Genomic DNA, 24,930 nt, shown 5'->3' with positions numbered 1-24,930 from the left:
AGAGACCCTTGAGAGATGCCCGCTCAGCCAGTTGGTTCTGGGACTCTGCTCACAAACACAAGCAGAGCCAGCAGACAGAAACCACACTGGACTAAACCAGATAAGAAAACAAAAAGAAAACTATCTGACACATTGGAAAGAATCAATCCAAAACCAGAGCAAATTGGAACGCTATTTGGTGCTTTCTGTGTGCTTGGTGTTAGGGTTGTAAACAGTGCTTGTCAGTGCATGTCTGTGTACTTGGTATTAGGGTAGTAAACAGTGCGTATCTGTGTACTTGGTGTTAGGGTAGTAAGCTCCGCCCCCAGGGCTGTCAGAGCTGCTAGTGAAATGTAAGGAATTCAGGAATTCAGATCACAAACATGCAGCTGCTTCACATACTTGAGCCTCTCAGTATGTTTCACATCAACTGAGATTCAATTTGCTATAATATGTTTTAATTATGTGTGACATGAGTTCTCCACCAACAGATCCTCCAACTCCAATTCTCAACTCATCGCCTACCTTACATAATGTATACTGTACCATATTCTATGTCAAAGATGCATGTGTTAACCCTTCTAAAACATTATACTTGAGTTAACAGGAGAGGCGGTAGTTCTGCCCTGCAGTGCCCCTGTCAGATTAACCCTTTCACTGCCACACGACAGAAGGTTAACCCTTTACTATCACACAACCGACGTGTGTTAACCTTCTTCTGTCGTGTGGCAGTGAAAGGGTTAACCGGCTGTCGTGTGGCAGTGAAAGGGTTAACCTTCTGTGTATTGTCACAGTGAAAGGGTTAACCGTTTTGGTAGTGCGGCAGTGAAAGGGTTAAAGGTACACTATGCAGCTTCGGGAGAGGAATGTGAAACTCTGAGGTATATGTTGTTGACTGAATAAACAAACTGTCCTCAGAGGAAACAGGTTGAAGCTAGAAAGCTCCTGAAAAGCTGCCCTTTCACTGCAATGAGAGAAGGCAAAGGTTTGGTTCTCCTCAAAATGATTTTGTTTTGATTCATGATCACATAAAATACAATACTTCTTCTAAGGATTACAAAAGGAGGAAGACATGGGAATCACTTGTTTGTGGGTTTTGAATGGATCCGCTTTATGTAACTCCCTGTGCACACACCTGGGGGCACTGTGACCTGTACACACAGGGAGCACAACCTGTCACACAGGAAGCACAACCTGTCACACAGGGAGCACAACCTGTCACACAGGGAGCACAACCTGTACACACAGGGAGCACAACCTGTCACACAGGGAGCACAACCTGTACACACAGGGAGCACAACCTGTCACACAGGGAGCACAACCTGTACACACAGGGAGCACAACCTGTCACACAGGGAGCACAACCTGTACACACAGGGAGCACAACCTGTACACACAGGGAGCACAACCTGTCACACAGGGAGCACAACCTGTACATACAGTCAAACAGCACACTATATAAAGACATTACCATACAGTCAAACAGCACACTATATAAACACATTACCATACAGTCAAACAGCACACTATATAAACACATTACCATACAGTCAAACAGCACACTATATAAACACATTACCATACAGTCAAACAGCACACTATATAAACACATAACCCTACTGTCAAACAGCACACTATATAAACACATAACCCTACTGTCAAACAGCACACTATATAAACACATAACCCTACTGTCAAACAGCACACTATATAAACACATAACCCTACAGTCAAACAGCACACTATATAAACACATAACCCTACTGTCAAACAGCACACTATATAAACACATAACCCTACTGTCAAACAGCACACTATATAAACACATTACCATACAGTCAAACAGCACACTATATAAACACATAACCCTACAGTCAAACAGCACACTATATACACACATAACCCTACAGTCAAACAGCACACTATATACACACATAACCCTACTGTCAAACAGCACACTATATAAACACATAACCCTACAGTCAAACAGCACACTATATACACACATAACCCTACTGTCAAACAGCACACTATATACACACATAACCCTACAGTCAAACAGCACACTGTATACACACATAACCCTACAGTCAAACAGCACACTATATACACACATTACCCTACAGTCAAACAGCACACTATATAAACACATAACCCTACAGTCAAACAGCACACTATATAAACACATAACCCTACAGTCAAACAGCACACTATATACACACATTACCATACTGTCAAACAGCACACTATATACACACATTACCCTACAGTCAAACAGCACACTATATAAACACATAACCCTACAGTCAAACAGCACACTGTATACACACATAACCCTACTGTCAAACAGCACACTATATACACACATAACCCTACAGTCAAACAGCACACTGTATACACACATAACCCTACTGTCAAACAGCACACTATATACACACATAACCCTACAGTCAAACAGCACACTATATAAACACATAACCCTACAGTCAAACAGCACACTATATAAACACATAACCCTACTGTCAAACAGCACACTATATAAACACATAACCCTACAGTAAAACAGCACACTATATAAACACATAACCCTACTGTCAAACAGCACACTATATAAACACATAACCCTACTGTCAAACAGCACACTATATAAACACATAACCCTACTGTCAAACAGCACACTATATAAACACATAACCCTACAGTCAAACAGCACACTATATAAACACATAACCCTACAGTCAAACAGCAAATGGTGGAACGAACTGCCCACCACAGATAGGACAGCCGAAACCCGTCCAATCTTTCGCCGTCGACTAAAGACGCACATCTTCAACCATTATCTGAAATAAAAAGAAATAAATGATATATCTAACCCTAACTAACCTTACTGTCATGCACTTGTCCTAATAAACTAACCTACACTGTAGCACTCAACACTTTGATGAACATTGTTACTCGGCTTATAAGAGTTGTGTCCTTCCTGATGACTTGTCGTACAGAACTTGTAAGTCGCCTTCGATAAAAGCGTCAGCTAAATGACAAAATGTAAATGTAATGTAATGTAATGTCAATCAGCACACTATATACACACATTACCCTACTGTTTCTTTCTGGCTTAAACATCTAGCCCAGGGACTACAACAACTGAAAACTATAGCAACCAGGGGAGGAAATTAGGCCACTTTACTGGCCAAATGCTAGTATTTTTTACGTTTGGCTGGTAAAAAAAATCAGATACCCGCCAGTTGGCTGGTAAGCCAAAAAGTTTGTTTCCTCCCCTGCTGGCGAGTATACAAAAAAATAAAACATTCTGCAATCACTGCACTGGCAAACGGTGCGCGTCTTCTGATTGTTCGCTTTAGTTGACAGTGCCACGAGAGCACTGCACAAGACCACCCGCGGACATATAATGTTTAATAAACGTTTGCGCAGTACTGGCCAACCCGCGGACATATAATAATAAAAGTCCCGCGGTACTAGGCTAGCCATCAGGAGCACTCGCAAACAGATAACGTTAAACACAGCAGAAGATGGAAAACAGACAGACTGACCAACGGGGAACTGCATCCAACCCTAGTACAACCCTCGAGTATAAGTTACTAAGGACACATTTAAATCACAGAGGTGTAATGTTAGTCTACTGGAACTGTATACAGTGGTTAGCTTCTAGTTAGCGTTTTAGCTATAGCTGCTTGCTAGCTAACGTTAGCCCCGTGTGCTCAAAGCAGCCAGCTAGGTGTATCTGTTATGACTATAATGTTTCCAAAAAAGCACCGGACTACGACGTAAGGTTAGACATTTTATTTCATGCTCAAAAGCCCCTGGCTTGCACATCGCAGTCACGAAAGGGGCTAGCTCAACCAGTGCACTGTGCACAACAGCACACCAACCCAACTGACGTTACCACAACACTTGACGGTACTTCACAGCACTGTCGTAAGACCACCGTGCTGTCTTAAAGGCACAGTGTGCCTACCCAGATGCATACACAACATTGACGCGGCTTGACATACAAAGAAGTAATTATCACAATTAGCGATTTTTTTGTCTGGTAAAAAATCTGTTTGGCTGGTAAAAAAAATCAGATACTCGCCAGTTGGCTGGTAAGCCAAAAAGTTAGTTTCCTCCCCTGATAGCAACCCTGCTAATGTTGGCATATTTACAGTTTTTAATTTGTATTCATTTATAAATGTATAACTGTTGATTGATATGCACTGTCCCTGATCAAATAAAACTGAGTAAACTAAACTAAACTGTCAAAAGTTTCCCCCTGACCTTGAACATGACGTTCTGGCGCCGCCCTGTAGGACAGTGAGTGGTCCGGCTGTGGCCACGCCCAGATGGGGGTGATGCAGGCCATCATGTCTCTGGACCAGCTGGTGGATGAGTCCGATCCGGACGTGGATTTCCCAAACTCATTCCATGCTTTCCAGACTGCCGAGGGCATCCGCAAGCTGCACCCAGACCAAGGTGGAGACCAGGCCACGTGAATACTTTCGACAACAAATGTTTGTTTCCAGCGTTCGAGTTTTGCGCTCTGATTGGCCAGGTCATGTGACATGTGCGCCAATCGTGGGACAGCAAGTTCTGCGCCTATTTCCGGGTCTAACAGCCTGCAAACTACCTGGCGTTCTGTCGCCATGCTCTAAGACAAACTCTAACCTTAACCAACTTCGAAAGAGCGCCTAAGCTTAACCAGTGTAGAAACTTGCGGTCCCACGATTGGGCGTACATGTCACATGACCAGAAATGACCTGGCCAATCAGAGACGCGGAAACAAACATTTGTTGTCTAAAGTATTCAGGCGACCAGGCCAGAGACACACACACACACACACACACACACACACACACAGTGTCCATGGAACATCAACGTGGCTCTGTTCCTCTACAGACTGGTTCCAGCTGGTCGGGCTGATCCATGACATCGGGAAGATGATGGCGCTGTGGGGAGAACCCCAGGTAACTAAGTAACTAACCCCAGGTAACTAAGTAACTAACCCCAGGTAACTAAGTAACTAACCCCAGGTAACTAAGTAACTAAGTAACTAACCCCAGGTAACTAAGTAACTAAGTAACTAACCCCAGGTAACTAAGTAACTAACTGTGGGGAGAACCCCAGGTAACTAAGTAACTAAGTAACTAACCCCAGGTAACTAAGTAACTAACTGTGGGGAGAACCCCAGGTAACTAAGTAACTAACTGTGGGGAGAACCCCAGGTAACTAAGTAACTAAGTAACTAACCCCAGGTAACTAAGTAACTAACTGTGGGGAGAACCCCAGGTAACTAAGTAACTAACTGTGGGGAGAACCCCAGGTAACTAAGTAACTAACTGTGGGGAGAACCCCAGGTAACTAAGTAACTAACTGTGGGGAGAACCCCACGTAACTAAGTAACTAACTGTTGGGAGAACCCCAGGTAACTAAGTAACTAACTGTGGGGAGAACCCCAGGTAACTAAGTAACTAACTGTTGGGAGAACCCCAGGTAACTAAGTAACTAACTGTTGGGAGAACCCCAGGTAACTAAGTAACTAACTGACTGACTGACTGATGGGACTGACTTACTGACTAACTAACTACCTAACTAACTAGCTAACTACCTAACTAACTATCTACCTAACTAACTACCTAACTGACTGATTGACTGACTAACTAACTAACTGACCGACCGATTAACGACATACCTACCTACCTAACTAAGTAGCTAACTGACTGACTAACTAACTAACTGACCGACCGATTAACGAACTACCTACCTACCTACCTAAGTAGCTAACTAATGCACTAAGTAGCTAACTAACTAACTAATTAACTCACTCACTACTAACTAACTACCTAACCAACTACCTAAGTAGCTAACTAACTAACTAGCTAGCTAACTACCTAACTGACTCACTAACTCACTGACTAACTGACTAACTGACTAACTAACTAACTAACTAACTAACTCACTCACTCACTCACTCACTCACTCACTCACTCACTCACTACCTACCTACCTACCTAACTAACTAGCTAACTACCTAACTAACTACCTAACTCACAGACAGACAGACAGACAGACAGACAGACAGACAGACAGACAGACAGACAGACAGACAGACAGACGGACAGACGGACGGACGGACGGACGGACGGACGGACGGACGGACGGACGGACGGACGGACGGACGGACGGACTTTTCAATTCAGATTTGGGCCACTTTCATATGTGGTCCTAAATCAGATACAGGTCAGGTTTTGTGACCTCAGTCTGAACAGTCATGCGACTTTTACGTCACTCTCTCAGTGGTGCTAAGAGGGTTAACTGACCCAGGCTTTGTGTCTCTGCAGTGGTGCTGAGAGGGTTAACTGACCCATGCTTTGTGTCTCTGCAGTGGTGCTGAGAGGGTTAACTGACCCAGGCTTTGTGTCTCTGCAGTGGTGCTGAGAGGGTTAACTGACCCAGGCTTTGTGTCTCTGCAGTGGGCTGTGGTCGGGGACACGTTCCCTGTGGGCTGCAAGTTCCAGAACTCTATTGTGTTCAGAGACAGAACCTTCCTGGAGAACCCGGACTATAACAACCCCGCCTATAAGTAGGGCTACACACATGTTATACACCTGCATATAACCTGCATATAACCCATAGAACTTTACTGCATATGTAACGGATGGTATCGTGAAGCGCAGTCAAGAAGGGCTGGTGTGAGTAGCGGTGCTATGGGTTAAACTCACTCTCACATCCTCAAAAGACGCATAGACACGGTACAAAGCAGTGAATTCACCTCTTGGTATAGCGGTCTGTGTTGTTGCACACGGTGTGGGAGACCCGTGTTCGAAGTTTGAGGTCACAACCGTTACACATATATAAATATATATATATATCCATATATGTCTGAATATACCTGCATATAATCCTTCTATATACCTACTTATACACCTGCATATAACCCATATAACCCTGTATGATAGCATGTACAATAGTGCTGTATATACACGTATATATACACATTTATATATTTATATTTACATAATATATATATATATATCCATATCTGTCTGAATATATATATATTTATTCTTACCATATATATATCTATTAACATATGTCTGTACATACCTGCATATAATCCTTTTTACATATCTGTAGATACTATATCTATATCTGTACATATCCCTTACCTACTCTTACTAGTTACGCTGCTGGCCAGTATGACTTACTACCATAGTGTCTTTATACCTGTATCACTGTACATATCAATACTACAACTCTGTACATACATCTGATTAGCACTATTACTCAGTAGTATAATTTATATATATATTAGCCCCAGTGTAATCACCTGGACATTGTATATCACCATTGCACTTTTACTGTTACAGTTGCACTCTGGTTGGATGCCAAACTTCTTTTCGTTGTACTGTACTTCAGAATCGAATCTAATCTAATCTAATCTAATCTAATCTAATCTAATCTAATCTAATCTAATCTAATCTTGAGTAATCAAGATCTTGTTTCATTGCCACACCGAGCAGAGCAGATGTTCTGAGGTTGTCTGACAGCGTGTCCTTCTCCAGCACAGAGTACGGCATCTATGAGCCACGCTGCGGCCTGGACCGGGTGCTCATGTCCTGGGGCCACGACGGTAGGGACCTGCTGCACAGTGGTGGGGGAAAATATAGATACAGTATAGTATCGCGATACTTTGCGCGGCGATACTGTATCAATATTCTATTATGCAAATAATAATAATTTTTTTTATTTCTTTATTATTATATATTTCTTTTGTATAAGGAAGTTGCATTGTTCATTTCAATACCTGTAATAGTACAGTAGTACACACACACACACGCACGCACACACACACACACACACACACGCACACGCACACGTGTGCATTCAGTTGAGTTAGAATATGTCTGTAATACAAACAGTTCAGTTTGTCAGGTACATGCAACACAGATTACAGTGTTGACATCTGTCTGCTTGAGAAAAACCCATTTGGTGCAATAAAAATTATTGAAGTGAGATGACTGTCAACATGTTTTATCTAATAAAATAAACTTTTCAAAGTTTGACTTTGCAGTTGAAAAAAGGTAATACATCGTTCGTAATATATCGCAATATTAATATCGCAATACTCAGCATAGCGCAATTTATTTTTAAGCGCAATACTATCGTATCGTGACCAGCGTTTCCGTTAGCCGGTAATTACCGGTATTTGACCGGCAAAATCTGTTGAAGTCCGACATATTTAATCTCTCCGGTCTTAATGTCCGGTGAAAATAATTCCCTGAGTCTAAGCACAATTTGATTATTTGAATTGTATTAAAATAGGCTAAAATTAAATAGCCTATGCGATGAACGAAACAATCATTACATTTGTTTAAGCGTTGCTTCTAATAATGACAACGACGTTGTCAGCGAGAGCTTAGTGCTGGGTGTGCGAACTTTTGTGAAGCTGCAGAGCCGGAGCAGCAGCAGCACAATGCAGTACTCCAGCAGTACTCCAATTCAGCCATTTTCAATTCAATGTTGGGTGGGGGGCGCTGCTGTGCGGTCCCCAGAAAAGAGCCAATAACAGCTGAATCTGCTGCTCTGCATCGACATACTCTCGCAAATAAGTCATTGGGAGGTGGAGAGAGAGAGAGTCGTCACACAAACCCACGATAATGTTGCCGTCTCTCTCTGCCAAATTTCTCAGTTCTTCGCTTGATATAATTAATACAAATGTCCAATATAACGGAATTCGTTAGCTCATAAAAATGTGATTATAACAGACTGTTGTTTATTAATGTCGGGCGACTGCCCACAGACACCTATTTGATTTAAAGTCGGCAGCAGCACGAGTCTCGGGACTTATTTTATTTGGAATATAATGACTTTATACGCAAAAGTAGCCTAGTTTTAAGTAAAAATATTATAAATCTACATGCCTTGATGATGTCATTCTTTTGTTTTGTTGTCATTCTTTTGCCTATCAATTGTTTTTAAGCTCAATAAACTCTGACCGGAATTTCTCTCATTTGACCGGTAGATTGAAATCTACGCAACAATTTTTTCTAACGGAAACCCTGATCGTGACTTAAGTATTGTGATAATAATCGTATCGTGAGGCCTCTGGTGATTATCCACACCAAACTACTGTATGGACCTGGTCTTCACACCAAACTACTGTACGGACCTGGTCTCCACATCAAACTACTGTACGGACCTGGTCTCCACATCAAACTACTGTACGGACCTGGTCTTACTGTATGGACCTAGTCTTCACACCAAACTACACAATGACATTGGGACACAATGGAGTTGCCTCCTCGTTATCTAAAGCCATACTGTACGTCATTGTCATCGAAGTCATCACACATTTGCTGTAACAGCATAAAGGAACTATAGCCAACAATGTGGAAAACAATACGCTTGCCGTCTTCTAGGGCTGACCTCGACTATAGTCTACCGTCTTCTCCAGAGTCAGACAAGGAGATACGCTTTACCGTCTTCTCCAGAGTCAGACAAGGAGATACGTTTTACCGTCTTCTCCAGAGTCAGACAAGGAGATACGTTTTTACCATCTTCTCCAGAGTCAGACAAGGAGATGCTTTTTACCGTCTTCTCCAGAGTCAGACAAGGAGATACGTTTTACCGTCTTCTCCAGAGTCAGACAAGGAGATACGTTTTACCGTCTTCTCCAGAGTCAGACAAGGAGATACGTTTTACCATCTTCTCCAGAGTCAGACAAGGAGATACGTTTTACCGTCTTCTAAGCACAATTTGATTATTTGAATTGTATTAAAATAGGCTAAAATTAAATAGCCTATGCGATGAACGAAACAATCATTACATTTGTTTAAGCGTTGCTTCTAATAATGACAACGACGTTGTCAGCGAGAGCTTAGTGCTGGGTGTGCGAACTTTTGTGAAGCTGCAGAGCCGGAGCAGCAGCAGCACAATGCAGTACTCCAGCAGTACTCCAATTCAGCCATTTTCAATTCAATGTTGGGTGGGGGGCGCTGCTGTGCGGTCCCCAGAAAAGAGCCAATAACAGCTGAATCTGCTGCTCTGCATCGACATACTCTCGCAAATAAGTCATTGGGAGGTGGAGAGAGAGAGAGTCGTCACACAAACCCACGATAATGTTGCCGTCTCTCTCTGCCAAATTTCTCAGTTCTTCGCTTGATATAATTAATACAAATGTCCAATATAACGGAATTCGTTAGCTCATAAAAATGTGATTATAACAGACTGTTGTTTATTAATGTCGGGCGACTGCCCACAGACACCTATTTGATTTAAAGTCGGCAGCAGCACGAGTCTCGGGACTTATTTTATTTGGAATATAATGACTTTATACGCAAAAGTAGCCTAGTTTTAAGTAAAAATATTATAAATCTACATGCCTTGATGATGTCATTCTTTTGTTTTGTTGTCATTCTTTTGCCTATCAATTGTTTTTAAGCTCAATAAACTCTGACCGGAATTTCTCTCATTTGACCGGTAGATTGAAATCTACGCAACAATTTTTTCTAACGGAAACCCTGATCGTGACTTAAGTATTGTGATAATAATCGTATCGTGAGGCCTCTGGTGATTATCCACACCAAACTACTGTATGGACCTGGTCTTCACACCAAACTACTGTACGGACCTGGTCTCCACATCAAACTACTGTACGGACCTGGTCTCCACATCAAACTACTGTACGGACCTGGTCTTACTGTATGGACCTAGTCTTCACACCAAACTACACAATGACATTGGGACACAATGGAGTTGCCTCCTCGTTATCTAAAGCCATACTGTACGTCATTGTCATCGAAGTCATCACACATTTGCTGTAACAGCATAAAGGAACTATAGCCAACAATGTGGAAAACAATACGCTTGCCGTCTTCTAGGGCTGACCTCGACTATAGTCTACCGTCTTCTCCAGAGTCAGACAAGGAGATACGCTTTACCGTCTTCTCCAGAGTCAGACAAGGAGATACGTTTTACCGTCTTCTCCAGAGTCAGACAAGGAGATACGTTTTTACCGTCTTCTCCAGAGTCAGACAAGGAGATGCTTTTTACCGTCTTCTCCAGAGTCAGACAAGGAGATACGTTTTACCGTCTTCTCCAGAGTCAGACAAGGAGATACGTTTTACCGTCTTCTCCAGAGTCAGACAAGGAGATACGTTTTACCATCTTCTCCAGAGTCAGACAAGGAGATACGTTTTACCGTCTTCTAAGCACAATTTGATTATTTGAATTGTATTAAAATAGGCTAAAATTAAATAGCCTATGCGATGAACGAAACAATCATTACATTTGTTTAAGCGTTGCTTCTAATAATGACAACGACGTTGTCAGCGAGAGCTTAGTGCTGGGTGTGCGAACTTTTGTGAAGCTGCAGAGCCGGAGCAGCAGCAGCACAATGCAGTACTCCAGCAGTACTCCAATTCAGCCATTTTCAATTCAATGTTGGGTGGGGGGCGCTGCTGTGCGGTCCCCAGAAAAGAGCCAATAACAGCTGAATCTGCTGCTCTGCATCGACATACTCTCGCAAATAAATCATTGGGAGGTGGAGAGAGAGAGAGTCGTCACACAAACCCACGATAATGTTGCCGTCTCTCTCTGCCAAATTTCTCAGTTCTTCGCTTGATATAATTAATACAAATGTCCAATATAACGGAATTCGTTAGCTCATAAAAATGTGATTATAACAGACTGTTGTTTATTAATGTCGGGCGACTGCCCACAGACACCTATTTGATTTAAAGTCGGCAGCAGCACGAGTCTCGGGACTTATTTTATTTGGAATATAATGACTTTATACGCAAAAGTAGCCTAGTTTTAAGTAAAAATATTATAAATCTACATGCCTTGATGATGTCATTCTTTTGTTTTGTTGTCATTCTTTTGCCTATCAATTGTTTTTAAGCTCAATAAACTCTGACCGGAATTTCTCTCATTTGACCGGTAGATTGAAATCTACGCAACAATTTTTTCTAACGGAAACCCTGATCGTGACTTAAGTATTGTGATAATAATCGTATCGTGAGGCCTCTGGTGATTATCCACACCAAACTACTGTATGGACCTGGTCTTCACACCAAACTACTGTACGGACCTGGTCTCCACATCAAACTACTGTACGGACCTGGTCTCCACATCAAACTACTGTACGGACCTGGTCTTACTGTATGGACCTACTCTTCACACCAAACTACACAATGACATTGGGACACAATGGAGTTGCCTCCTCGTTATCTAAAGCCATACTGTACGTCATTGTCATCGAAGTCATCACACATTTGCTGTAACAGCATAAAGGAACTATAGCCAACAATGTGGAAAACAATACGCTTACCGTCTTCTAGGGCTGACCTCGACTATAGTCTACCGTCTTCTCCAGAGTCAGACAAGGAGATACGCTTTACCGTCTTCTCCAGAGTCAGACAAGGAGATACGTTTTACCGTCTTCTCCAGAGTCAGACAAGGAGATACGTTTTTACCGTCTTCTCCAGAGTCAGACAAGGAGATACTTTTTACCGTCTTCTCCAGAGTCAGACAAGGAGATACGTTTTACCGTCTTCTCCAGAGTCAGACAAGGAGATACGTTTTACCGTCTTCTCCAGAGTCAGACAAGGAGATACGTTTTACCGTCTTCTCCAGAGTCAGACAAGGAGATACGTTTTACCGTCTTCTCGAGAGTCAGACAAGGAGATACGTTTTACCGTCTTCTCCAGAGTCAGACAAGGAGATACGTTTTACCGTCTTCTCGAGAGTCAGACAAGGAGATACGTTTTACCGTCTTCTCCAGAGTCAGACAAGGAGATACGTTTTACCGTCTTCTCCAGAGTCAGACAAGGAGATACGTTTTTTTTTTTTTTTTTAACTTTGGCCATTCCGCTGGCTCTTTTTTGCGTTTATCGCATTTTTCTCTGGTCAAGAATGACCGACAGAAACAGGTTTGAATGGGTACAGATGGGGGGAAGACACTCTGAGAAAGATACGGCTGCAGTCCGGGAATCGAACTCGCTAACCCCAGATCCGTGACGAGCACGGTTGTCCCCGGCGCCGAAATAGCGCTCGAGGTACGCTGTGAGCTACTGGAGCTCCCCAAGGAGATACGTTTTTACCGTCTTCTCCAGAGTCAGACAAGGAGATACGTTTTACCGTCTTCTCCAGAGTCAGACAAGGAGATAAGTTTTACCGTCTTCTCCAGAGTCAGACAAGGAGATACGTTTTTACCGTTTTCTCCAGAGTCAGACAAGGTGATACGTTTTACCGTCTTCTCCAGAGTCAGACAAGGAGATACGTTTTTACCGTCTTCTCCAGAGTCAGACAAGGAGATACGTTTTACCGTCTTCTCCAGAGTCAGACAAGGAGATACGTTTTACCGTCTTCTCCAGAGTCAGACAAGGAGATACGTTTTACCGTCTTCTCCAGAGTCAGACAAGGAGATACGTTTTACCGTCTTCTCCAGAGTCAGACAAGGAGATACGTTTTACCGTCTTCTCCAGAGTCAGACAAGGAGATACGTTTTTACCGTCTTCTCCAGAGTCAGACAAGGAGATACGTTTTACCGTCTTCTCCAGAGTCAGACAAGGAGATACGTTTTACCGTCTTCTCCAGAGTCAGACAAGGAGATACGTTTTACCGTCTTCTCCAGAGTCAGACAAGGAGATACGTTTTATTTTTTTAAACTTTGGCCATTCCGCTGGCTCTTTTTTGCGTTTATCGCATTTTTCTCTGGTCAAGAATGACCGACAGAAACAGGTTTGAATGGGTACAGATGGGGGGAAGACACTCTGAGAAAGATACGGCTGCAGTCCGGGAATCGAACTCGCTAACCCCAGATCCGTGACGAGCACGGTTGTCCCCGGCGCCGAAATAGCGCTCGAGGTACGCGGTGAGCTACTGGAGCTCCCCAAGGAGATACGTTTTTACCGTCTTCTCCAGAGTCAGACAAGGAGATACGTTTTTACCGTTTTCTCCAGAGTCAGACAAGGAGATACGTTTTACCGTCTTCTCCAGAGTCAGACAAGGAGATACGTTTTACCGTCTTCTCCAGAGTCAGACAAGGAGATACGTTTTTACCGTCTTCTCCAGAGTCAGACAAGGAGATACGTTTTACCGTCTTCTCCAGAGTCAGACAAGGAGATACGTTTTACCGTCTTCTCCAGAGTCAGACAAGGAGATACGTTTTACCGTCTTCTCCAGAGTCAGACAAGGAGATACGTTTTACCGTCTTCTCCAGAGTCAGACAAGGAGATACGTTTTACCGTCTTCTCCAGAGTCAGACAAGGAGATACGTTTTTACCGTCTTCTCCAGAGTCAGACAAGGAGATACGTTTTACCGTCTTCTCCAGAGTCAGACAAGGAGATACGTTTTACCGTCTTCTCCAGAGTCAGACAAGGAGATACGTTTTACCGTCTTCTCCAGAGTCAGACAAGGAGATACGTTTTTTTTTTTTTTTTTAACTTTGGCCATTCCGCTGGCTCTTTTTTGCGTTTATCGCATTTTTCTCTGGTCAAGAATGACCGACAGAAACAGGTTTGAATGGGTACAGATGGGGGGAAGACACTCTGAGAAAGATACGGCTGCAGTCCGGGAATCGAACTCGCTAACCCCAGATCCGTGACGAGCACGGTTGTCCCCGGCGCCGAAATAGCGCTCGAGGTACGCGGTGAGCTACTGGAGCTCCCCAAGGAGATACGTTTTTACCGTCTTCTCCAGAGTCAGACAAGGAGATACGTTTTACCGTCTTCTCCAGAGTCAGCCAAGGAGATACGTTTTACCGTCTTCTCCAGAGTCAGACAAGGAGATACGTTTTACCGTCTTCTCCAGAGTCAGACAAGGAGATACGTTTTTACCGTTTTCTCCAGAGTCAGACAAGGTGATACGTTTTACCGTCTTCTCCAGAGTCAGACAAGGAGATACGTTTTTACCGTCTTCTCCAGAGTCAGACAAGGAGATACGTTTTACCGTCTTCTCCAGAGTCAGACAAGGAGATACGTTTTACCGTCTTCTCCAGAGTCAGACAAGGAGATACGTTTTACCGTCTTCTCCAGAGTCAGACAAGGAGATACGTTTTACCGTCTTCTCCAGAGTCAGACAAGGAGATACGTTTTACCGTCTTCTCCAGAGTCAGACAAGGAGATACGTTTTTACCGTCTTCTCCAGAGTCAGACAAGGAGATACGTTTTACCGTCTTCTCCAGAGTCAGACAAGGAGATACGGTTTACCGTCTTCTCCAGAGTCAGACAAGGAGATACGTTTTACCGTCTTCTCCAGAGTCAGACAAGGAGATACGTTTTTTTTTTTTTTTAACTTTGGCCATTCCGCTGGCTCTTTTTTGCGTTTATCGCATTTTTCTCTGGTCAAGAATGACCGACAGAAACAGGTTTGAATGGGTACAGATGGGGGGAAGACACTCTGAGAAAGATACGGCTGCAGTCCGGGAATCGAACTCGCTAACCCCAGATCCGTGACGAGCACAGTTGTCCCCGGCGCAGAAATAGCGCTCGAGGTACGCAGTGAGCTACTGGAGCTCCCCAAGGAGATACGTTTTTACCGTCTTCTCCAGAGTCAGACAAGGAGATACGTTTTACCGTCTCTCCAGAGTCAGACAAGGAGATACGTTTTTTACCGTCTTCTCCAGAGTCAGACAAGGAGATACGTTTTACCGTCTTCTCCAGAGTCAGACAAGGAGATACGTTTTACCGTCTTCTCCAGAGTCAGACAAGGAGATACGTTTTACCGTCTTCTCCAGAGTCAGACAAGGAGATACGTTTTACCGTCTTCTCCAGAGTCAGACAAGGAGATACGTTTTACCGTCTTCTCCAGAGTCAGACAAGGAGATACGTTTTACCGTCTTCTCCAGAGTCAGACAAGGAGATACGTTTTACCGTCTTCTCCAGAGTCAGACAAGGAGATACGTTTTACCGTCTTCTCCAGAGTCAGACAAGGAGATACGTTTTACCGTCTTCTCCAGAGTCAGACAAGGAGATACGTTTTACCGTCTTCTCCAGAGTCAGACAAGGAGATACGTTTTTACCGTTTTCTCCAGAGTCAGACAAGGAGATACGTTTTACCGTCTTCTCCAGAGTCAGACAAGGAGATACGTTTTACCGTCTTCTCCAGAGTCAGACAAGGAGATACGTTTTTACCGTCTTCTCCAGAGTCAGACAAGGAGATACGTTTTACCGTCTTCTCCAGAGTCAGACAAGGAGATACGTTTTACCGTCTTCTCCAGAGTCAGACAAGGAGATACGTTTTACCGTCTTCTCCAGAGTCAGACAAGGAGATACGTTTTACCGTCTTCTCCAGAGTCAGACAAGGAGATACGTTTTACCGTCTTCTCCAGAGTCAGACAAGGAGATACGTTTTTACCGTCTTCTCCAGAGTCAGACAAGGAGATACGTTTTACCGTCTTCTCCAGAGTCAGACAAGGAGATACGTTTTACCGTCTTCTCCAGAGTCAGACAAGGAGATACGTTTTACCGTCTTCTCCAGAGTCAGACAAGGAGATACGTTTTTTTTTTTTTTTTTAACTTTGGCCATTCCGCTGGCTCTTTTTTGCGTTTATCGCATTTTTCTCTGGTCAAGAATGACCGACAGAAACAGGTTTGAATGGGTACAGATGGGGGGAAGACACTCTGAGAAAGATACGGCTGCAGTCCGGGAATCGAACTCGCTAACCCCAGATCCGTGACGAGCACGGTTGTCCCCGGCGCCGAAATAGCGCTCGAGGTACGCGGTGAGCTACTGGAGCTCCCCAAGGAGATACGTTTTTACCGTCTTCTCCAGAGTCAGACAAGGAGATACGTTTTACCGTCTTCTCCAGAGTCAGCCAAGGAGATACGTTTTACCGTCTTCTCCAGAGTCAGACAAGGAGATACGTTTTACCGTCTTCTCCAGAGTCAGACAAGGAGATACGTTTTTACCGTTTTCTCCAGAGTCAGACAAGGTGATACGTTTTACCGTCTTCTCCAGAGTCAGACAAGGAGATACGTTTTTACCGTCTTCTCCAGAGTCAGACAAGGAGATACGTTTTACCGTCTTCTCCAGAGTCAGACAAGGAGATACGTTTTACCGTCTTCTCCAGAGTCAGACAAGGAGATACGTTTTACCGTCTTCTCCAGAGTCAGACAAGGAGATACGTTTTACCGTCTTCTCCAGAGTCAGACAAGGAGATACGTTTTACCGTCTTCTCCAGAGTCAGACAAGGAGATAAGTTTTTACCGTCTTCTCCAGAGTCAGACAAGGAGATACGTTTTACCGTCTTCTCCAGAGTCAGACAAGGAGATACGGTTTACCGTCTTCTCCAGAGTCAGACAAGGAGATACGTTTTACCGTCTTCTCCAGAGTCAGACAAGGAGATACGTTTTTTTTTTTTTTTAACTTTGGCCATTCCGCTGGCTCTTTTTTGCGTTTATCGCATTTTTCTCTGGTCAAGAATGACCGACAGAAACAGGTTTGAATGGGTACAGATGGGGGGAAGACACTCTGAGAAAGATACGGCTGCAGTCCGGGAATCGAACTCGCTAACCCCAGATCCGTGACGAGCACAGTTGTCCCCGGCGCAGAAATAGCGCTCGAGGTACGCAGTGAGCTACTGGAGCTCCCCAAGGAGATACGTTTTTACCGTCTTCTCCAGAGTCAGACAAGGAGATACGTTTTACCGTCTCTCCAGAGTCAGACAAGGAGATACGTTTTTTACCGTCTTCTCCAGAGTCAGACAAGGAGATACGTTTTACCGTCTTCTCCAGAGTCAGACAAGGAGATACGTTTTACCGTCTTCTCCAGAGTCAGACAAGGAGATACGTTTTACCGTCTTCTCCAGAGTCAGACAAGGAGATACGTTTTACCGTCTTCTCCAGAGTCAGACAAGGAGATACGTTTTACCGTCTTCTCCAGAGTCAGACAAGGAGATACGTTTTACCGTCTTCTCCAGAGTCAGACAAGGAGATACGTTTTACCGTCTTCTCCAGAGTCAGACAAGGAGATACGTTTTACCGTCTTCTCCAGAGTCAGACAAGGAGATACGTTTTACCGTCTTCTCCAGAGTCAGACAAGGAGATACGTTTTACCGTCTTCTCCAGAGTCAGACAAGGAGATACGTTTTTACCGTCTTCTCCAGAGTCAGACAAGGAGATACGTTTTACCGTCTTCTCCAGAGTCAGACAAGGAGATACGTTTTACCGTCTTCTCCAGAGTCAGACAAGGAGATACGTTTTACGGTCTTCTCCAGAGTCAGACAAGGAGATACGTTTTACCGTCTTCTCCAGAGTCAGACAAGGAGATACGTTTTACCGTCTTCTCCAGAGTCAGACAAGGAGATACGTTTTACCGTCTTCTCCAGAGTCAGACAAGGAGATACGTTTTTACCGTTTTCTCCAGAGTCAGACAAGGTGATACGTTTTACCGTCTTCTCCAGAGTCAGACAAGGAGATACGTTTTTACCGTCTTCTCCAGAGTCAGACAAGGAGATACGTTTTACCGTCTTCTCCAGAGTCAGACAAGGAGATACGTTTTACCGTCTTCTCCAGAGTCAGACAAGGAGATACGTTTTACCGTCTTCTCCAGAGTCAGACAAGGAGATACGTTTACCGTCTTCTCCAGAGTCAGACAAGGAGATACGTTTTACCGTCTTCTCCAGAGTCAGACAAGGAGATACGTTTTACCGTCTTCTCCAGAGTCAGACAAGGAGATACGTTTTACCGTCTTCTCCAGAGTCAGACAAAGAGATACGTTTTACCGTCTTCTCCAGAGTCAGACGAGGAGATACGTTTACGTTTATATATTTTTTTAAATACCCGGGGACAGTGCACATTAATCAACATCTTCAGTTTCCACATCAATGTAAATGGAACAGAATTAGCGAATGAGCTAGTTTTCATCTGTATAGTCCCTGCCTAACATGCACGTCTTTATCGGATATAATACCAATCTCCGCTCTGTGGGTTCAGCAGAAAGCTATCTGGCTACAAGCTAGCAGCATAGCTTAGCACAAATGAATGCAAGCGGATACGGACCAGCTAGCCTATAATAGCTTAAAACTCCGGCAGAGGTGTTTTTGTCCAACAGCTAGGCTAGCTGGTCCGTATCCGCTCGTTTGTGCTAAGCTATAGGCTATAGCTTGCAGCCGGATCGCTTTCAGAACGCACAGAGAGGAAACTGACCAGTATCTACAGTATCTTCTTGTCTGACTCTGGAGGAGACGGTAATTCAATTTCCTTTAATTTAGTTAGCTACCTCCTCAATATCTAATGTCATATTTATAATTACATTGATGTCACCACATACATAAAAATAAATAACGCACATCCTCCGTTCCTTGGCGCTGAGCCAAACTGTAATAACAGTATAGTACATAAAACAGTAGTACTTGAAAAAGACCGGAAGGGTCGAAACATTGTATCTGCTGCTATTATTTGTCACAATTAAAACACCTTGGAGCATCAAAAGTGAGTTGCGAGCCCCGCTTTGTTTTAACCACATACAACCACGACACATTCATTTATTAACCTCTTCAATAGCTGAGGCCTTCAAGTGTCTTATGTGAGACAACATCTGTGCATCTCACTCTTCTCCTCTCCTGTTCTCCACAGTCTCTCACTCTTCTCCTATTCTCCTGTTCTCCACAGAGTACCTCACTCTTCTCCTCTCCTCCACAGAGTGTCTCACTCTGCTGCTCCTCTCATCTCCTCCACAGATTATCTCACTCTTCTCCTCTCCTGTTCTCCACAGAGTATCTCACTCTTCTCCTCCTCTCCTGTTCTCCACAGAGTACCTCACTCTTCTCCTCTCCTGTTCTCCACAGAGTACCTCACTCTTCTCCTCTCCTCCACAGAGTGTCTCACTCTGCTGCTCCTCTCCTCCACAGATTATCTCACTCTTCTCCTCTCCTCTCCTCCACAGAGTACCTCACTCTTCTCCTCCTCTCCTCCTCTCCACAGAGTATCTCACTCTTCTCCTCCTCTCCTGTTCTCCACAGAGTACCTCACTCTTCTCCTCTCCTGTTCTCCACACAGTACCTCACACTTCTCCTCTCCTCCACAGAGTACCTCACTCTTCTCCTCTCCTGTTCTCCACAGAGTACCTCACTCTCTCTCCTGTTCTCCACAGAGTACCTCACTCTCCTCCTCTCCTCCACAGAGTATCTCACTCTTCTCCTCTCCTCTCCTCTACAGAGTACCTCACTCTTCTCCTCCTCTCCTGTTCTCCACAGAGTATCTCACTCTTCTCCTCCTCTCCTGTTCTCCACAGAGTATCTCACTCTTCTTCTCCTCTCCTGTTATCCACAGAGTATCTCACTCTTCTTCTCCTCTCCTGTTCTCCACAGAGTATCTCACTCGTCTTCTCCTCTCCTGTTCTCCACAGAGTATCTCACTCTTCTTCTCCTCTCCTGTTCTCCACAGAGTATCTCACTCCTCTCCTCTCCTGTTCTCCACAGAGTATCTCACTCTTCTCCTCTCCTGTTCTCTACAGAGTATCTCACTCTTCTTCTCCTCTCCTGTTCTCCACAGAGTATCTCACTCTTCTCCCCCTCTCCTGTTCTCCACAGAGTATCTCACTCTTCTCCTCTCCTGTTCTCCACAGAGTATCTCACTCCTCTCCTGTTCTCCACAGAGTATCTCACTCTTCTCCTCTCCTGTTCTCCACAGAGTATCTCACTCTTCTCCTCTCCTGTTCTCCACAGAGTATCTCACTCTTCTCCTCTCCTGTTCTCCACAGAGTATCTCACTCTTCTCCTCCTCTCCTGTTCTCCACAGAGTATCTCACTCTCCTCCTCTCCTGTTCTCCACAGAGTATCTCACTCTTCTCCTCTCCTGTTCTCCACAGAGTATCTCACTCTTCTCCTCCTCTCCTGTTCTCCACAGAGTATCTCACTCTTCTCCTCTCCTGTTCTCTACAGAGTACCTCACTCTTCTTCTCCTCTCCTGTTCTCCACAGAGTATCTCACTCTTCTTCTCCTCTCCTGTTCTCCACAGAGTATCTCACTCCTCTCCTCTCCTGTTATCCACAGAGTACCTCACTCTTCTCCTCTCCTGTTCTCCACAGAGTACCTCACTCTTCTCCTCTCCTGTTCTCCACAGAGTACCTCACTCTTCTCCTCTCCTGTTCTCCACAGAGTATCTCACTCTTCTCCTCTCACTCTTCTCCACAGAGTATCTCACTCTTCTCCTCCTCTCCTGTTCTCCACAGAGTATCTCACTCTTCTCCTCCTCTCACTCTTCTCCACAGAGTATCTCACTCTCCTCCTCCTCTCCTGTTCTCCACAGAGTATCTCACTCTTCTCCTCTCACTCTTCTCCACAGAGTATCTCACTCTTCTCCTCTCACTCTACTCCACAGAGTATCTCACTCTTCTCCTGTCTCACTCTCCTCCTCTCACTCTTCTCCACAGAGTATCTCTACAGGGTGATGAAGTTCAACAAGTGCTCACTTCCAGAGGAGGTGAGCGAGTGACTGACTCTGTTCCCTGGTATTGACCATATTATTTCATGTTTTACATATATCGTTTTCTGTTTGTTTTGCATATAAATATAGGACAGGCATATATAAGCATTATGCTTCAGTCTGTACCTGTTCAGTCACTGTAAAATCAAATATTGTTAAATGATGTATATTGTATTGAGATGACTGAATAAAACTACTACTACTACTACTACTACATATATATATATATATATATTTGTTTTGTACGGATTTAAATTAGTACACTCATTTGAGTAGTGGAAAAGGGGTAGGATTAAATAAGTGTACACTTCTTCCTACTCCTTTTCCAACATGTAAATTGAGTTATGTTTTGCTTTTGTTTATTTATATATTTTTTCCATTTAATTTCTTTTTCAATTATTTGTTTTGATTTTATATTGTTTGTATTTTTTTATTACATGTTCGAAATAAAGAATTAAAATCAAATAAAAAAAATACATCAAAAACGGTGCAGGGTGGAAAGAAATCCCAACCTGAGAATGACATAAAGAAAGACTCTCTCTCTCTCTGTCTCCCTCTCTAGGGTCTGTATATGATCCGTTTCCACTCCTTCTACCCCTGGCATTCCCATGGAGATTACATGCATCTCTGTAATGATAAAGACCTGCGCATGCTGCCTTGGGTCCAAGAGTTCAAGTATGTCACTTCCTCCTTCTTATGGATACAGAGAGGAGAAGCCCCTCCCCTCACTTTTATATCTATTATTATCTGTACATATCCCTGACCTACTCTTACTAGTTACGCTGCTGGCCAGTATGACTTACTACCATAGTGTATTTATACCTGTATCACTTTACATATTATTAATACTACAACTCTGTACATACATCTGATGATTAGCACTATTACTCAGTAGTACTAATGTATATATTTTATACCCAGTTTAATCACCTGTATATTACTGTTGCACTTTACGGTTACATTTGCACTCTGGCTGGATGCCAAACCTTTTTTCATTGTACTGTACGCGTGTGCTGTATTATGACAATACATTTTAGATAGATAGATAGAAACTTTATTGCCATTTCAACAATGTTGATTGGGATTTGTCTTGGTGCCACGTACAGTACAGACAATGTTAAAAACATACAATATAAAACCACAAGAATACAATATAAAAACACAAGAGTACAATATAAAAACACAAGAATACAATATAAAAACACAAGAGTACAATCCCCACAATAAAGAGTTTTACACAAACAATTAAAAAGAAAAAATCTAATCAAATTTAATCAAATCTAATCTAACTTGCTTGTCAATCAACTTTCTTGATTTGCAGAATTATCTTTTAAATTGACAGAGGTCATATGTGTAATTCATGGCAGAACTAAAAAAGGATCAAATAATTATTTGTCTTTCACCTTTGACACAGCATACCCTACATACAGTATACCCTACATACCCTACATACAGTATTTCCCCCCAAATAGGGTCCGTGGTGGTTAGCTGAAGGGGAGGGACTGGGCCTCTATAGGGGTTTATATAGTTACTAGCGTACGGTGGCTGAGAGGATGACATTAGGAAACCAGAATAATCAAAACAGACAGAATAACAACTGGAATTATATACTCATGATCACCTGATTCGTTTGTTGAATTATATACTCATGATCACCTGATTCGTTTGTTGAATTATATACTCATGATCACCTGATTCGTTTGTTGAATTATATACTCATGATCACCTGATTCGTTTGTTGAATTATATACTCATGATCACCTGATTTGTTTGTTGAATTATATACTCATGATCACCTGATTCGTTTGTTGAATTATATACTCATGATCACCTGATTTGTTTGTTAAATTATATACTCATGATCACCCGATTTGTTTGTTAAATTATATACTCATGATCACCTGATTCGTTTGTTAAATTATATACTCATGATCACCTGATTTGTTTGTTAAATTATATACTCATGATCACCCGATTTGTTTGTTAAATTATATACTTGTTTTCAAACTGTTTCTCAAGGTCAGAAATAGTGTTGAGAAATAGTGAACATATCCTTCAAGGAAACACCCTTTATATCCATTGTAATTCTATGATGCACACACACACACACACAGTTCATCAGTCTTCCCCGGTTTGCGCTGACCTCTGACCTCTGCTTTGACTGCAGTAAGTTTGACCTCTACACCAAGACCACGGACATGCCTGACGTAGAGAGCCTGAAGCCCTACTACCAGTCTCTCATCGACAAGTACTGCCCAGGAGTGCTGAAGTGGTGAGGTCATCGTGGACACGCCCCCCACTGAGCTGAAATGTTTAGGTCATCATGGACACGCCCCCCACTGAGCTGAAGTGTTTAGGTCATCATGGACACGCCCCCCACTGAGCATCACAGCAAACACCTCAACTAATCATAGTAGAGAAGGTGATGAGTACAGACTGATCACTTAACATGTTTACATCTAAAATGTTATAGAAAGTAACACTATGCAAGTTTCAAGTTCAAGTTTCATGTTTGTTTATTAATTGTCATAGTAAAATACAGAATACTTTATCATGAAATGCTTTTTTCTGTATGAGCCCCTGGGAGTGTGCTTTATACAGTAATAATAACATTCTTGCCATACTGGAATGTTACTTAAAGGTGCTATAAATACAATCTTTATGTAATTTCTTTATTTTATAAAAAAAATTACAATATATTCAGAGCTTTTAGAAAGATTTATACCTTTAACTCTATGTATATTTTAGCTAGTTTTAAAGGGAAGGTTCTGGATCAATAAACAAAGCTTAGGACTTTAAAAACGTTTTCACACCATTTTAGTTCATCGACACAAGGTCTCTTAATAGCATGTGTTAGCCATGCTAGTAGTGTAAGTCAATGGGGGTATGAAACCATTGCTCTTAAAATAGCACACAACCTTTCCAACAAATGCCATGATTTATTACTACAAAAGCTATCTGTATGTATATACATAGCTATAGGCCATTTTGATAAGGTATGGCTTCATATCCCATTGCTTTGCACTAGTACTTGGTCCAAAACACCACCTTCCCTTTAAAGCAGAATCCATCACTGCATGTTACTGCAGCAACCTGCTCTATAAAGGTGTCATGTTGTTACTGTAGAACCCTGCTCTATAAAGGTGTCATGTTGTTACTGTAGAAACCTGCTCTATAAAGTAGGGATGTCCGATATTATCGGCCGATATCGGCATTAAAATGTGATATCGGAAAATATCGGTATCGGTTTTTTTTTTTTTTACATTTCTATAACCTTTATTTACCCAGGCAAGCAAGTAAGAACAAATTCTGATTTTATTTATTGTCAAAAGTATGCATAATGTTGTGTTAATTCCACAACAAGAGATATGTAATGTTAATTACCTGAAATTATAAAAAAAAATTGGGGGGGGGGGGGGGGGGACCCTGCATATATTAAGAGTTGGACAATATCGGTATTAGTAAAAAAGCCAATATCGAGCATCCCTACTATAAAGGTGTCATGTAGTTACTGTAGAAACC

General features: G+C 42.9%; 1 protein-coding gene across 1 annotated transcript in view; it reads left to right on the top strand.

The window, feature by feature from the left end:
- Positions 1–24,783, top strand: part of miox (myo-inositol oxygenase) — a 28,494-nt gene extending 3,711 nt beyond the window's left edge. The window contains exons 4-10 of the mRNA XM_084334786.1: positions 4,287–4,449; positions 4,873–4,940; positions 6,447–6,556; positions 7,539–7,606; positions 21,356–21,405; positions 21,971–22,083; positions 23,576–24,783. Coding sequence (XP_084190912.1) covers positions 4,287–4,449; positions 4,873–4,940; positions 6,447–6,556; positions 7,539–7,606; positions 21,356–21,405; positions 21,971–22,083; positions 23,576–23,684 — 681 coding nt within the window. The 3' untranslated portion in view covers positions 23,685–24,783. The remainder of the gene's footprint in view (positions 1–4,286; positions 4,450–4,872; positions 4,941–6,446; positions 6,557–7,538; positions 7,607–21,355; positions 21,406–21,970; positions 22,084–23,575) is intronic.
- The last annotated feature ends 147 nt before the right edge of the window (positions 24,784–24,930 follow it).

The sequence above is a fragment of the Notolepis coatsorum genome (assembly GCF_963971535.1).
Source record: "Notolepis coatsorum genome assembly, chromosome: 18".
NCBI lineage: Eukaryota > Metazoa > Chordata > Actinopteri > Aulopiformes > Paralepididae > Notolepis > Notolepis coatsorum.
This window is presented reverse-complemented; position numbering and strand designations above follow the sequence as displayed.